Raw genomic sequence first — 14,776 nt, forward strand, 5'->3', positions numbered from 1 at the left:
TATATTCTATGTTTTTTACATCTATAGGTATGTATTTAAGTAAGCATACATATGTATAGACATGTGCCATGTAACTTTCACACATACACACACTTACGGTTGAGTCCCACATCGTGGTAGGTTAGGATAGCAGGCTTGTTGCCCTTGGGAGCTCCACGGATCACCACATGCAGCATCCCATAGGGAGTGTCAATGTCATGTTCCTGAAACACACACACACATTTATTTGTCACACACACATTTATTTGAATCTGTATAAATATGAGCTCATCATAATTAAACAGAGCATGTTAGAATATCAATTCTCCAAACTAAGAGTGTAGCAGGCCAGGGGGCAGTGGCCAGAGGTCAGCGGTGACCTTCACTGACGAATCCTGCAGACATGACAGACAGTTTTACCAACATGACCACGGACTCTACATATATCCCAATACAGCAGCTTGGAGCATTTCTATTGGGCCATTCCTCCAGAAATTGTGATACAATATAAAGAACAACTACCAGATTCACATTTATGAGGAAAGTCACACACACACACATATATAAACCCAATATAGCTTCAGTATAGGTAACATAATTATATCGCTTATACACTGTATAAATTAGTTAGAAATTAGAAATAGAAATGTATCGTTCCTCTCTGATGAGGGTTGAAGGGCATAAAACAGAAGTCAAGCTCAAACAGACTGATCAAAACAGCCACCCGTAAAAACAAGTCGGCTCTGAAAGAAATAAAACACGTAGACTAATTAATCCCTAATTAATTGACGAGCAGGCCGCTCTCTCTGGCCGCTGCAGCAGCCGACACAGTTTAGTTCCTTCCCTTCAAATCCGAGCTGACCCACATCTCACACACCACACACACACACACACACAGCATGTGTGATGTTTTCGCTCCTCTGCAGGATTACGCCTGTCAGGAGCTTAAGAGAGCGTGCAGCGTGCATACAAACACACACACACACACACACACACACACACACACACACACACACATACACACACACACTCACATACTCACACACATGGAAACAGCACAGGAGCTGTGTTCAAGGGTAAAACCCCATCATGGTTTAAGTGCACTGTGTGTTGGTGTATGAACACCAATTATTTCTGGGTCAAACTGAGAAAAAACACAACACACACTGCGCACACACACTTCTCACATCCACTCGCCTACAGAGAGATTACAAACAGCAGGAATATGCAATATTTAACATACTATATATATATATATTACAATAATGATAAATATCACCATTTTGTCTACCATATAGCATATAGCTTTATATATATTTATATATTTATATAATATATATATATATATATATATATACATATATATATATATATATATATATATTAGAAACATGTTATATAGTTTGTAGTGTTTAGTCATATATATGTGTGTGTGTAATATATAAATATATATATAGATAGATAGATAATAGATATAGATATATAGATATAGATATATACTGAGACAGATTCACTACAAACTGAGGAAAATACATACTTCCAGATTCATATATAAGATACATACGCATTCCATGTGCCCCTATACACACACACACATATAGGTTACACATTTAGTCTTACATGCTGCACAGCACACACACATTCACTCCGGCTAATAACTGGCTCAAGGTCATATATTTGTCCCTGTGCACAGATCCGTGATCATCTGACAAACGCACACACACACACACACACACACACACTCTCTCTCTAATGTTTGGGACAAAGCAGCATCATATACAGATAATCACCCCTAACCCCGCTCCATTCCAGTGTTTCATGAGATTATTATTAATTTATTTCTTTAAGTGCCCATTAGGGAGTGTGTATCAGTGTATTAAATATTCAGCATTATTTCCATATATGTGTGTATGTGTATGTGTTTGTATGTGTATGTGTGTGTATGGTAATGACCATCTCATGCATGACTCGTCAGTTTCCACAGCAATTTGATTTGAGCACGTTTCAGACTGGTATCAGCACACACACCCATATCTCACACACTGCTGTGTTTTCATGCGCAGCTCGGAATTCGGTGATGCAGTATTTTCCATTTTAACAAATGAAACGTCACACATCTGTTTGTTTGGGGGGGGGGGGGGGGGCGGTAAAAACGCTGAATTTACATAAAATGAAAATACAAAAATGAAAATACATCATCACCTACAGCATTACATACAGCATCACACAGCACATACAGCACCACATTCAGCATCACACAGCACATACAGCATCACATTCAGCATCACACAGCACATGCAGCATCACATTCAGCATCACACAGCACATGCAGCATCACATTCAGCATCACACAGCACATGCAGCATCACATTCAGCATCACATAGCACATAAAACATCACATTCAGCATCACACACAGCATCACGCAGCACATACAGCATCACACAGCACATTCAGCATCACACAGCACATACAGCATCACATACAGCATCACACAGCACATGCAGCATCACACAGCACATACAGCATCACACAACACATACATCATCACATTCAGCATCACACAGCACATGCAGCATCACACAGCATCACACAGCACATGCAGCATCACACAGCACATACAGCATCACACAGCACATATTGCATCACATTCAGCATCACACAGCACATACTGCATCACATTCAGCATCACACAGCACATACTGCATCACACAGCACATACATCATCACACAGCACATACAGCATCACACAGCATCACACAGCACACACAGCACACACAGCACATACAGCATCACACAGCACATACAGCATCACATACAGCATCACACTGTAAACAGGAAATGATTAAACTAGGTCAAACCCTGGCTCCTTGCTCCAGAACCATAACATAAAACACACACACACACACATGCAAAGACCCACATTTCAGCAAATTCAAATCCAGCATTTCACAATTATGCAAAACAGATACACTCCCTGTGCTCAGCCATGTACAACACCCCTACGCCCATTCCCTCCCCTCCCCCAACACACTGCCCCAGTGACACTCACCCCGTCCCAACACTCAGGCATGGCTGCTATAGAGTGTGCGCGTGCTCAGAGGATGAGGAGGATGAGTAGGAGGAAGGTGACGCAGTGTGCTGCTGGTGCTCTCCTGGCTGTGGGATTATGATCCGGGAAAGTGATATAAAGAGATATGCTGCTGAAGCTGCTGTTGCCACGGCGGCAGACCCTTTGTCTCCTCTCCTCCTGCTCCAAGGGGCTGAGCTCCTCAAGCCCCTCCCTCAGCCCACCCTGACAACACAACTCAGCCTCTTATTGGTCGCCAACTCAGGCTCATACTGGCCATGACCACTGCCTTCCATTAGTGCACAAGATGATCACACTCTGTTCTATTTATAATTTTGTCTATTTTTATATATAATAAATATCTTCAAAGATTTATGAAATATTTATAAAAAAATAAAATTTGATTATTGATTATTGTAAATAGATTTTTTTTCACTTTTAAAAGGCAGTGCCGACTAAGCTGTTTGGGTCATCAACTAAACTCAGTGTCCCACTAAACATAAGAATGGCTTTCCATTGGTAGTGGTCACCTCAGTGCCCTATTGGCCATCAACTCAGCACCCAATTTGCCCTATAGGCCAATAACTAAGCAATATAGACCAATAACTTAACACCCTATTGGCTATCAACACAGCACCATAAGCATCCTTTTGACAATCAACTTAGCACCCTATTGGCTGTCAATTCAGCACCCCACTGACCATCAACTTGGCACCCTTTTGGTCATCAACTCAGCAACCGATTGGCCATCAAATAAGCACCATATGTGCCATCATGTCCATCAACTTACATCCTATTGGCTGATTACTCTGCACCCGATTGTCCATCAACTCAACACAATTTTAGCTATCAATTTAGCAGCCTACTGGCCACTATCTCAGCATTCTGATGGTCATCAACTTATACCCATTTGTATTGGCCAAAAGTTTGTGGACACTGATCTATTAGTCAATTGTACTGGATGAGCGTTTGGTTTTGCGTTTTTTGCACCCCACATTTTGGCCAAAAGTTTATGGACACATCTGTATAAGCCAAACAGATAGGATGAACTTTTGGGCAACTGTTCTGACCCCTACATTTTGGGCAAACAAGTATGTGGACTCAACTCTATCAGCCAAACGTATTGGAATAACTAATACCCAATTGGCTGTCAGCGCAGCACCCAATTGGCCATCAACTCAATATCCTATCAGCTGTCGACTCAGCATTATACTTACACCTAGTTGGCTATTAAGGCAACAACCAACAGGCTTTCAAGTAGACCTCCTGTTGGCCATCAATTCAGCACCTTATAGGCCATTATCTCAGCACCCTAATTGCCATCAAGTCCCTACTGCCACCTATCCTATCCAGATAAATCTCTCCATCCTGAAAGTGTGAGTCTGATCGTGGTTGGATGAGAAGTATAAACAGACACCATTCTGACTCCCTATTGGTTTATAAGAGATCCATCACACCTGCACACGTCCCGTCACTCTCCAGCGAGCTCACAGCAGACGTCTGTAGTCTAGTATGAAGACTGTGTCCGTGGCAGAGACTCAAGAGAGCTGCAGTGAAACGTCCCGACTGAGCCCCACATTTACATTCCAATAAAGCTTATTGATCACACGCCTCTGAAGTCTGACTTTCTGCAGCTTTACAGAACTTCTAGACAACGACTCCTCATATTTTCCTCCATGAAGCTCATGTTAATGCTCAGTAGAGCACAGAGACGCTCCTTTAATAGAGCTGATATTACTGAAATGCTTCATTTTCAATGGGCAGATCTGCAGCTGAAACAGGAGCCTAGTGCAGCCCAACATTTTTAACATCAACATTTTAATAGAACATTCTCCTCATTATGACTTTTAGAGAAATGGTTTTTGGGGAGGGGGGGGGGGTAGTGCACTATAGACCCCTGTGGCGCGGCCTAAGGTTTCGGTCTTTGTTTTCCTTCCATTACTTTTACTTTTCTACTTGAAGTCGTTCTGAAACCAGTACTTTTACAGTTGCGTTTTTGGCACCCCAACTGTTAGTCAGTTGTATTGGATGAGCATCTGGTTTTGTGTTTTTGTCACTCCACATTTTGGCCAAAAGTCTGTGGACAGAGCTCTACTGGACAAACGTTTTGGCACCCCATATTATATTGGCCAAATGTTTATGGACACATCTGTATTAGCCAAACAGATAGGCTGAGCCTGTTTGACCCCTACATTTTGGGCAAACAAGTATGTGGACAGAACTCTATCAGCCAAACGTATTAAAATAGCTTCTTGGCCAAAAGTGTTGCCCCCTCCTCCTTATATTATATTGGCCAAAAGTTTATGGACACATCTGTATGAGCCAAACAGATAGGCTGAGCTTTTGGGCAACTGTTTGACCCCTACATTTTGGGCAAAAAAGTATGTGGACAGAGCTCTATCAGCCTAATGAATTGGAATAGCTTCAGGGTAAATGATTTGACAGCCCATATTTTGGCCAAAGGTTTATGGACACATCTCTATTAGCCAAACAGATAGGATGATCTTTTGGACCAACCATCTCTGCCCCTGCTGAGCTGCAGTCACACTTGCAGTTTCTGTATGAAGTGCACTCTCTACTGCTACCTCCACCTTGTATTGTTCGAATGAAGATCAATGTCCATGTGATTCATTGTGTTAAAAAGACAAAGGTGTTTCATGTGACTGTAGAGAATATTACATAAACCCTGCTATTAACTCAAGACAATATCACATTAACTCCCAGCTATTATCTCAGACAGGACCAGCGTTTTCTCACAGCGATAAAAGCTGTGCACTAGGAGATTATAAAAGGGGTGTATTTTTAGTATATATTTATATATATAGTATATATTTAAAGCTATGAGCTCAGAACTGCCCGGTGAAACAGGTTGGTGTGTAAAGTGAATTATGTGCAGTGCAGTGTTTTTGATCCTCTGCCAACGTCCTGCAGTGGCCGGATCAGCACTGTGGTTAGTAGGTCAGATGCTTCCACCCATGTCTACTGGGAGGAGGACGATACCGTAGCACAACAACGGTTCAGCCTGAAGAACGTGGAGCCGACTGGGAACAGTGTTTACAGAGAGAGCAGTGAGCTGTGTGAGTGTGTGTAGCGCTGTATTTGATTGCATTCAGTGACAAGAGCATTACTGCGGTCAGGATGTTGGATGACCACCACCCCTCCTTCTCATCCCCAACCCCTTAACTCTTCCCAAAAGTACTTGATGAAGCACAACCATCATTCCAGAAAACACAATTTTTCCACTGCTCCACAGCACAGTAGCCAGTGAGGGGAAGCACAAGGTAGGTGTTTCTAATAAAGTGGCCAATGAGTGGAAGCACAGGGTAGGGGTTTCTAATAAAGTGGCCAGTGAGTGGAAGCACAAGGTAGGGGTTTCTAATAAAGTGGCCAGTGAGTAGAAGCACAGGGTAGGGGTTTCTAATAAAGTGGCCAGTGAGTAGAAGCACAGGGTAGGGGTTTCTAATAAAGTGGCCAGTGAGTAGAAGCACAGGGTAGGGGTTTCTAATAAAGTGGCCAGTGAGTGTAAGTACACGGTGGGGGTTTCTAATAAAGTGGCCACTTACTGGAAGTGGAAGTACACGGTGGGGGTTTCTAATAAAGTGGCCAGTGAGTGGAAGCACAGGCTAGGTGTTTTTAATAAAGTGGCCAGTGAGTGGAAGCACAAGGTAGGTGTTTCTAATAAAATGGCCACATATCTGAGATGTTCAGTAGTCTTTAATAGACTTGCTAAACTGGTGGAGTGTAAGCTTCCAGTCACATGGCCTGAGTAAGAGTGAGAGGATCTGTTCCTCACCACTGTTTTCATTCTCCATCCAGTGTGAAAAACACTTTAGCGCGCTGACTCCGACCCCAAACCACTTTTCACTGTGTGTGTGATTTTCAGAGATTAGTGTGTCCCAGTAGAGTCACATTTCACACATCTCTCTCTCACACACATCTCTATCTCTGCCACCCCCACAAACCTACTTCCATGCTACTCAGAGGTGGTACACACACAGAGACACACACACACACACACACACAAATATACACAAACATGTCCAAAGCTCCAAAATGCAGTTACATAACACACACAGATCTGTTTGGTAAAGAGTGATCTCTCCGTTTTACTGGAGTGTTTTATATAAGAGAGTGAGACTGGAGTTCAGAGTGCTGATACAGAGGAGAGACAGTAACTAGTCGTAATGATACGCAGTGGAATAAACACTATTAAATATTATTCATATTCACTGTTTTACATTTTAATAAAGGCAATTAAAACCACTGCAATTAGCATCTTCTAAAAAGTGCATCAGCCAAAAGTGCTGGTGGAAGAACCTGTGCATTTAAGGTGGTAGTAACTTCAGGCTCCAGCAGATGGCGCTGCTTGAGGATGATCAGGCTATAAATACCTGCCGGGTGTGTGGCGGGATTCACAGATGGAGAAGAAGTGGTGCAGTGCAGTGAGGGTCTGGTTGGATGGAGGAAAATGGGTCCATCCAACGTGGCCAAAGACCATAGTGTGAAGGAAGGAGCTGAATCTGCAGGTGTATGGAAGCTTACGGTCAGACGGGTCTACCAGCAGTGGCAGAAATCCCAGTCTACAGGAAACTCTCCTCAGAATTGTGTCTGAAAGACGAAACTGACAGACAGGGACCTCAGGCGTGTTTCATGGCCTGTGAATGAAGTCTCTTCATTCTAGAAACCAGCGCTGGTTCTTCACCACCAACTTCTGAAAGAACCCTCCTCAGGGAACCGCTGACCCTCAACATATGGAGCAGAGCAGCACGCTGGAGGCCGAAGAATGAGGAGAACTTCCTGCAGACTGGGATACACTGGCTTCCTGTAGCTGCTGTAGCCCGCATCAGATTCAAACCCCTGACTCTGGCCTACGAGCCAAGCCTGGACCAGCCCCTCCGTACTTGATGGCGATGGTCAAAAGCCGATCTGCACCAAGAGCCCTTCCAGCTTCAAGTACGGCTCGGCTCGACCCGCCATCCTTTAAGATCCACGGAAGACGAGCGCCCAGACTTTTTACTGTCCTGCACCGAAGTGGTGGAACGAACTTCCCCTGGGTGTCCGAACAGCAGAGTCCAACGCTCACTGTCCTCAAACCCAGACTGAAGACCCTCCTCCTCTTCTGAGAGGACTTGGGTGAATAGCAGAGTGGTCTCCTTACTGACTTGTGTTTAGTAGAGTCTAAGATTAGAGGATCTTTAAATTATTATCCTATTTAAACTAGCTGAGGTTATTCTTCAGTAAATAGCAAAGCACTTTTATGAGTCACTCTGGAGAAGAGCATCGCCTAAATGCCGTAAATGTAAATGTGAATTTTTTTGCCACTGCTGGTAGACCTGTATGACCGTCAGCTCCACAACAGCATTGGTAAATAATAGACTTTCTCCTTGCTCTCTCAGAAAAGCACAGACCTGCCCCAGCTCCACTTCCAGACCTTCATTAGAACTTGCCTTTCTACCTGGGCTTTTGACTCAACTCTTAGCACAAGCCCTATATAATTGTGTTGGTCTCTTTCTGATGGTAGAAGCGTTTTACTCTAACATGGTAACCTGCTACCATGACGATATTTTAGGACTGTTGGAGTCTTCTTTACTCATCTTGGGGTTTATTTCTCTGCTTTTGAGCTGATCCTGCTGGGATGGTCTGATCTGGTCATGTTGGTCAGCTGTTCCTCTTGTAGATGATTTAGTGGAACAGTGGAACAGCGGTTGATTTCTAACTGTTCTGAGATCTTCTTAAACCCCCTTCCATCTACAGAATCCTCTGTACCTCCACCCTTCGTCCTGAAAGCCTCAGAGAGCTCTCTGGATCTGGCCATGATGGTGATCATCTTCACCCCCCACTTCAACCATCAATCAAGAACAGACCAGACTAGATGTCTGAGGTTTAAATAAGACTCCAGACTCCTCCAGAATAATCCTCTCCAACCATGTTCTGATCATCTGCAGCTGATCTTCTGCAGCTGGTTCTGATTCTACACTTTTGAAGGAGTGATAAATGTGTATGTGTGTGTGGGGGGGTAGTTTGACCAAAAGTTTGTGGACGCAGTTCTATTATTTAAACATATTTGTTTTATTTTTTAGCATTTTAAAGAATAAAATAAAGAACTTTTTGGAGCATATTTTTGGGGGTATTGCAACTTTCTAATTAGATAAATGCCTTTTTATAAGGGCCCACACTCCCGTTCCACACCCTCGGGTGTTTTCATGCCATTTTCAATCTGATTCTTCCTAACACCTGTACTGAGAAATCTCTCTCTCTATTACTGCAGTACACCTAACATCTGCACCTGTGTGGCGTCTGCTCACCGTTTTCATTAAAGGCTTTAAATAAAGTGTGAGGGGAAGGTGAGAAGAAGGCGTGAGACGAGACAAGAGAGACAAGAGAGAGAAAAACATCTCAATAAGCACAAGGTAGGTGTTTCTAATAAAGTGGCCAGTGAGTGGAAGCACAAGGTAGGTGGTTCTAATAAAGTGGCCAGTGAGTGGAAGCACAAGGTAGGTGGTTCTAATAAAGTGGCCAGTGAGTGGAAGCACAAGGTGAGGGTTTCTAATAAAGTGGCCAGTGAGTGGAAGCACAAGGTAGGGGTTTTCTAATAAAGTGGCCAGTGAGGGGAAGCACAAGGTAGGGTTTCTAATAAAGTGGCCAGTGATTGAAAGCACAGGGTAGGTGTTTCTAATAAAGTGGCCAGTGAGTGGAAGCACAAGGTAGGTGGTTCTAATAAAGTGGCCAGTGAGTGGAAGCACAAGGTTGATGTTTCTAATAAAGTGGCCAGTGAGTGAAAGTACAGGGTAGGGGTTTCTAATAAAGTGTCCAGTGAGTAGAAGCACAAGGTAGGGTTTCTAATAAAGTGGCCAGTGATTGAAAGCACAGGGTAGGTGTTTCTAATAAAGTGGCCAGTGAGTGAAAGTACAGGGTAGGGGTTTCTAATAAAGTAGCCAGTGAGTGGAAGCACAAGGTAGGGGTTTCTAATAAAGTGGCCAGTGAGTGGAAGCACAAGGTAGGGGTTTCTAATAAAGTGGACAATGAGTGGAAGCACAAAGTAGGGGTTTCTAATAAAGTGGCCTGTGAGTGGAAGCACAAGGTAGGTGTTTCTAATAAAGTGGCCAGTGAGTAGAAGCACAAGGTAGGGTTTCTAATAAAGTGGCCAGTGAGTGGAAGCACAAGGTAGGTGTTTCTAATAAAGTGGCCAGTGAGCAGAAGCACAAGGTAGGGGTTTCTAATAAAGTGGCCAGTTAGTGGAAGCACACGGTTGATGTTTCTAATAAAGTGGCCAGTGAGTAGAAGCACAAGGTAGGGGTTTCTAATAAAGTGGCCAGTAAGTGGAAGCACAAGGTTGATGTTTCTAATAAAGTGGCCAGTGAGCAGAAGCACAAGGTAGGGTTTCTAATAAAGTGGCCAGTGAGTGAAAGCACAAGGTAGGGGTTCTAATAAAGTGGCCAGTGAGTGAAAGCACAAGGTAGGTGTTTCTAATAAAGTGGCCAGTGAGTGAAAGCACAAGGTAGGTGTTTCTAATAAAGTGGCCAGTGAGTGAAAGCACAAGGTAGGTGTTTCTAATAAAGTGGCCAGTGAGTGGAAGCACAAGGTAGGGGTTTCTAATAAAGTGGCCAGTGAGTGGAAGCACAAGGTAGGGGTTTCTAATAAAGTGGCCAGTGAGTGGAAGCACAAGGTAGGTGGTTCTAATAAAGTGGCCAGTGAGTGGAAGCACAAGGTAGGTGGTTCTAATAAAGTGGCCAGTGAGTGGAAGCACAAGGTGAGGGTTTCTAATAAAGTGTCCAGTGAGTAGAAGCACAAGGTAGGGTTTCTAATAAAGTGGCCAGTGATTGAAAGCACAGGGTAGGTGTTTCTAATAAAGTGGCCAGTGAGTGGAAGCACAAGGTAGGTGGTTCTAATAAAGTGGCCAGTGAGTGGAAGCACAAGGTTGATGTTTCTAATAAAGTGGCCAGTGAGTGGAAGCACAAGGTTGATGTTTCTAATAAAGTGGCCAGTGAGTGAAAGTACAGGGTAGGGGTTTCTAATAAAGTAGCCAGTGAGTGGAAGCACAAGGCAGGGGTTTCTAATAAAGTGGCCAGTGAGTGGAAGCACAAGGTAGGGGTTTCTAATAAAGTGGACAATGAGTGGAAGCACAAAGTAGGGGTTTCTAATAAAGTGGCCAGTGAGTGGAAGCACAAGGTAGGTGTTTCTAATAAAGTGGCCAGTGAGTGGAAGCACAAGGTAGGTGTTTCTAATAAAGTGGCCAGTGAGTAGAAGCACAAGGTAGGGTTTCTAATAAAGTGGCCAGTGAGTGGAAGCACAAGGTAGGTGTTTCTAATAAAGTGGCCAGTGAGCAGAAGCACAAGGTAGGGGTTTCTAATAAAGTGGCCAGTTAGTGGAAGCACACGGTTGATGTTTCTAATAAAGTGGCCAGTGAGTAGAAGCACAAGGTAGGGGTTTCTAATAAAGTGGCCAGTAAGTGGAAGCACAAGGTTGATGTTTCTAATAAAGTGGCCAGTGAGCAGAAGCACAAGGTAGGGTTTCTAATAAAGTGGCCAGTGAGTGAAAGCACAAGGTAGGGGTTCTAATAAAGTGGCCAGTGAGTGAAAGCACAAGGTAGGTGTTTCTAATAAAGTGGCCAGTGAGTGAAAGCACAAGGTAGGTGTTTCTAATAAAGTGGCCAGTGAGTGGAAGCACAAGGTAGGGGTTTCTAATAAAGTGGCCAGTGAGTGGAAGCACAAGGTAGGGGTTTCTAATAAACTGGCCAGTGAGTGGAAGCACAAGGTAGGGGTTTCTAATAAAGCGGCCAGTGGACTGCTGATCTGATGAACTGATGAATAATTAATCAATTAATTAACCTAATTGCAGATTTAATGGGATGTAAAATGCAGCTGCTTTCTTTCTGGATTGGCAGATATCAGACACACCATATGTCCAAATGTTTGTGGACACCCCTTCTAATAAATGCATTCAGCTACTTTAAGTTGCATCCATTGCTGTAGAGAAGTGCTGCCAATAGAATAGGACTCTCTGCAGCTGATAAACAAACATGACCCTATAGCCACCATGCTGCCTAATGCCAGGCGTGGGCTAGAGGGGAGGTATAAAGCCCTCCAGTATTGAGGAGCTGTGGAGCAGTGAAAGAACTGTGTTCTCTGGAATGATGATGGTGGAGCTCCATCCAGTACTTTTGATGATGAGGTGAGGTGGGGTGGTGATCATCATCCTCCAACATCCTGACCTCACTAACGCTGAATGCAGTCAAATCCTCACAGCAATGCTCCTCCAGAATCTAGTAGAAAGCCTTCTTCTCTGGACAGAACAAAAGCTGGAGAAACTCATTTTAATACCCTTGATTTAGGAAGAAACAATGAATGATGAGCAGGTGTCCCAATATTTTTGTCCATATAGTGTATTGAGGTGATTTAGATCAAATTCAATTATTATCTAATATAAATCATATAAACCCAAGTTTTTGTCCTGCATGGGCCAATATCACACATCATACATCAGACATCAGACATCAGACACCAGACATCAGACATCAGACATCAGACACCAGACGTCTCACTCTCTCTAAAATACATGAAATGACCCGGAGGGGCTGAGCTGATTTACTAACTGAACACACGCCAGTACTGAATAAGGGTGCTGTATGCTGAGGTAATGAGGTCTGTAGTGCTGACTCTGCGTGACTGCATGGAAATATCTGGCATAATTCAATAAATATGAATAAATCTGATTATGGATCCTCTGAAGTAATATCACATAACATCAGCGATGCAGAGAGGAAGGAAAGAAGGGGGTGGCATCCCTCTACACCAGCCCTCAAAGCCAGCCCTGTGTATAACAGAGAGAAAAACACATACTAATGAAGCTTTGTCATGGCAATAAACCTCACACCACTAGAGGGCGCGCTAGCACTGCATTTCAACCCTGCAGTTTTCAGCTGCCAGGGCTTATCTACATTAAATGGACAAAAGTATTGGGACACTTGCTCATTCATTGTTTCTTCTGAAATTAGGGGTATTAATAGAGCTGACCCTGCTTTTGTTGGAGTAACTGTCTCTACTGTCCAGGGAAGAAGACTTTCTACTAGATTTTGGATGGGTCATTGCTGTGAGGATTTGACTGCATTCAGCAACAAGAGCTTCAGTGAGGTCAGGAACCCAACTGTTCTGATCTGTAGGCTGTGTCCTAACTGCGTACTGCACACTGATACTATTAGGTATAGACTATGTACTAACAGTGCAGGTTTGGCAGGTTAGTACACTGAATATTAGCTAGCATACTGACAGGAAGTGATGAAGCGTTGCTATGGCAACATACCCCACTACAAGTTCTGCACTTGTATTGTTATCCACTGTTTTTTTTTAAATAATTATTTTAAGCAAATATTAAAATGCTTTATATATACAGGTACATCAGCTCTGATAAACAGCAGCAGTTCAATTCAGCACTAATTCAAATCATATTATCAGATGAAGAACTTCAGAGATCAGAGGATTAAAACAAAATAAACAAACATAACAAATTAATATAAATTATAAATATATAATAATAATAATAATAATAATAATAATAATAATAATAAAAACACCCAACATCAACATTCAAAATACAAAGTTAAATAATGAGTATAGGTTAAAGGCATTTTGTACTACACATGAATTTTGAAGATCATATATATGAAGATATTTGAAGACATATATATATATATAACAAAATATAATATAGAATAACATAGAATAACAAAATAAATAAATATAGAATTAAATATAGAATTGAATATAGAAATATATCAGTCAGTTAATTCATATTCTGTCTTTAACCAGCATCTCTTTAAAAATCTTTAGACTTTAGACCAATGCTTAAATGAAAAAATGTATGAATGTATGTATATATGTATAATTGTCATTGATAATTTTAAAATGTAGTAAGATAGGACATGAAAGATGGTTTAAATAATAATAATAATAACAATAACAATAACAATAATAATAATAATAATTATTATTGTTATTATTATTATTATTATCATCATTATTATTATGTATTTATTTATTTATTTTGAATGTTAATAATTTCACCCTGACTGTTTGGACTCAGCCAGTATATACACACACCCCATAATGAAACTACACTGCTGTGCTGCTGCCACACTGCTGTTTTCAATAATGCACAGTGCATGTTACTGCTGTGCATTTGCACAAAGCTACACATTTATGTCCACCTCTTATATAATGCTCTATAATTTTTTACTTATCTCAGTTTAATTATGTCTGCAGCTGAATTGTGTGTATAGTTTTACCTTATGTTGTATGGCGGGTATGCTCGTGACACCACTGGCAGACTGAGAGGCAGTGTTAGTGTTCGGTGTGAATGCCACTAAAACACAAAAACTGCAATTCACAGAAACGTGTGGGAGCTCCCTGAGTGGGGAAGTCACGTTCTGAAAACAGGTGGGGAACAAAACAAGGCCACTGTAGCTGCGAGTTTAGTGACATGCTAAATTAAGTTCAATTAAAAGGGAAAGCAAGCAAACCTGGATGAGCCAGTCTACTAACTGAGCCTGAAAACAGTGGGAAACCCTCCTGAGACCGTTCCCTCGACTCATGCTCTCAGGCATGAGGCTTTATCCTCTAAACAGGTGGCCAGGATGTGGGAATTTGACCAAAGCACTATAGAACACAACACCATAGCATCTCCATTACCTTCCAGTCTCCTACAGGCACGAAGGTCTCGCAGTTCTCCTGCA

At 42.3% G+C, this 14,776-nt stretch overlaps 1 protein-coding gene across 1 annotated transcript in view; it reads right to left on the reverse strand.

The window, feature by feature from the left end:
* The window catches only part of ndrg4 (NDRG family member 4), a 59,894-nt gene that overhangs the window by 21,664 nt on the left and 23,454 nt on the right, over positions 1-14,776 (reverse strand). Inside the window, 2 exon segments of the mRNA XM_072664195.1 lie at positions 98-203; positions 14,733-14,771. Of these exon segments, the coding sequence (XP_072520296.1) occupies positions 98-203; positions 14,733-14,771 (145 nt within the window).

This window comes from Salminus brasiliensis, chromosome 19 (genome assembly GCF_030463535.1).
Source record: "Salminus brasiliensis chromosome 19, fSalBra1.hap2, whole genome shotgun sequence".
Lineage (NCBI taxonomy): Eukaryota > Metazoa > Chordata > Actinopteri > Characiformes > Bryconidae > Salminus > Salminus brasiliensis.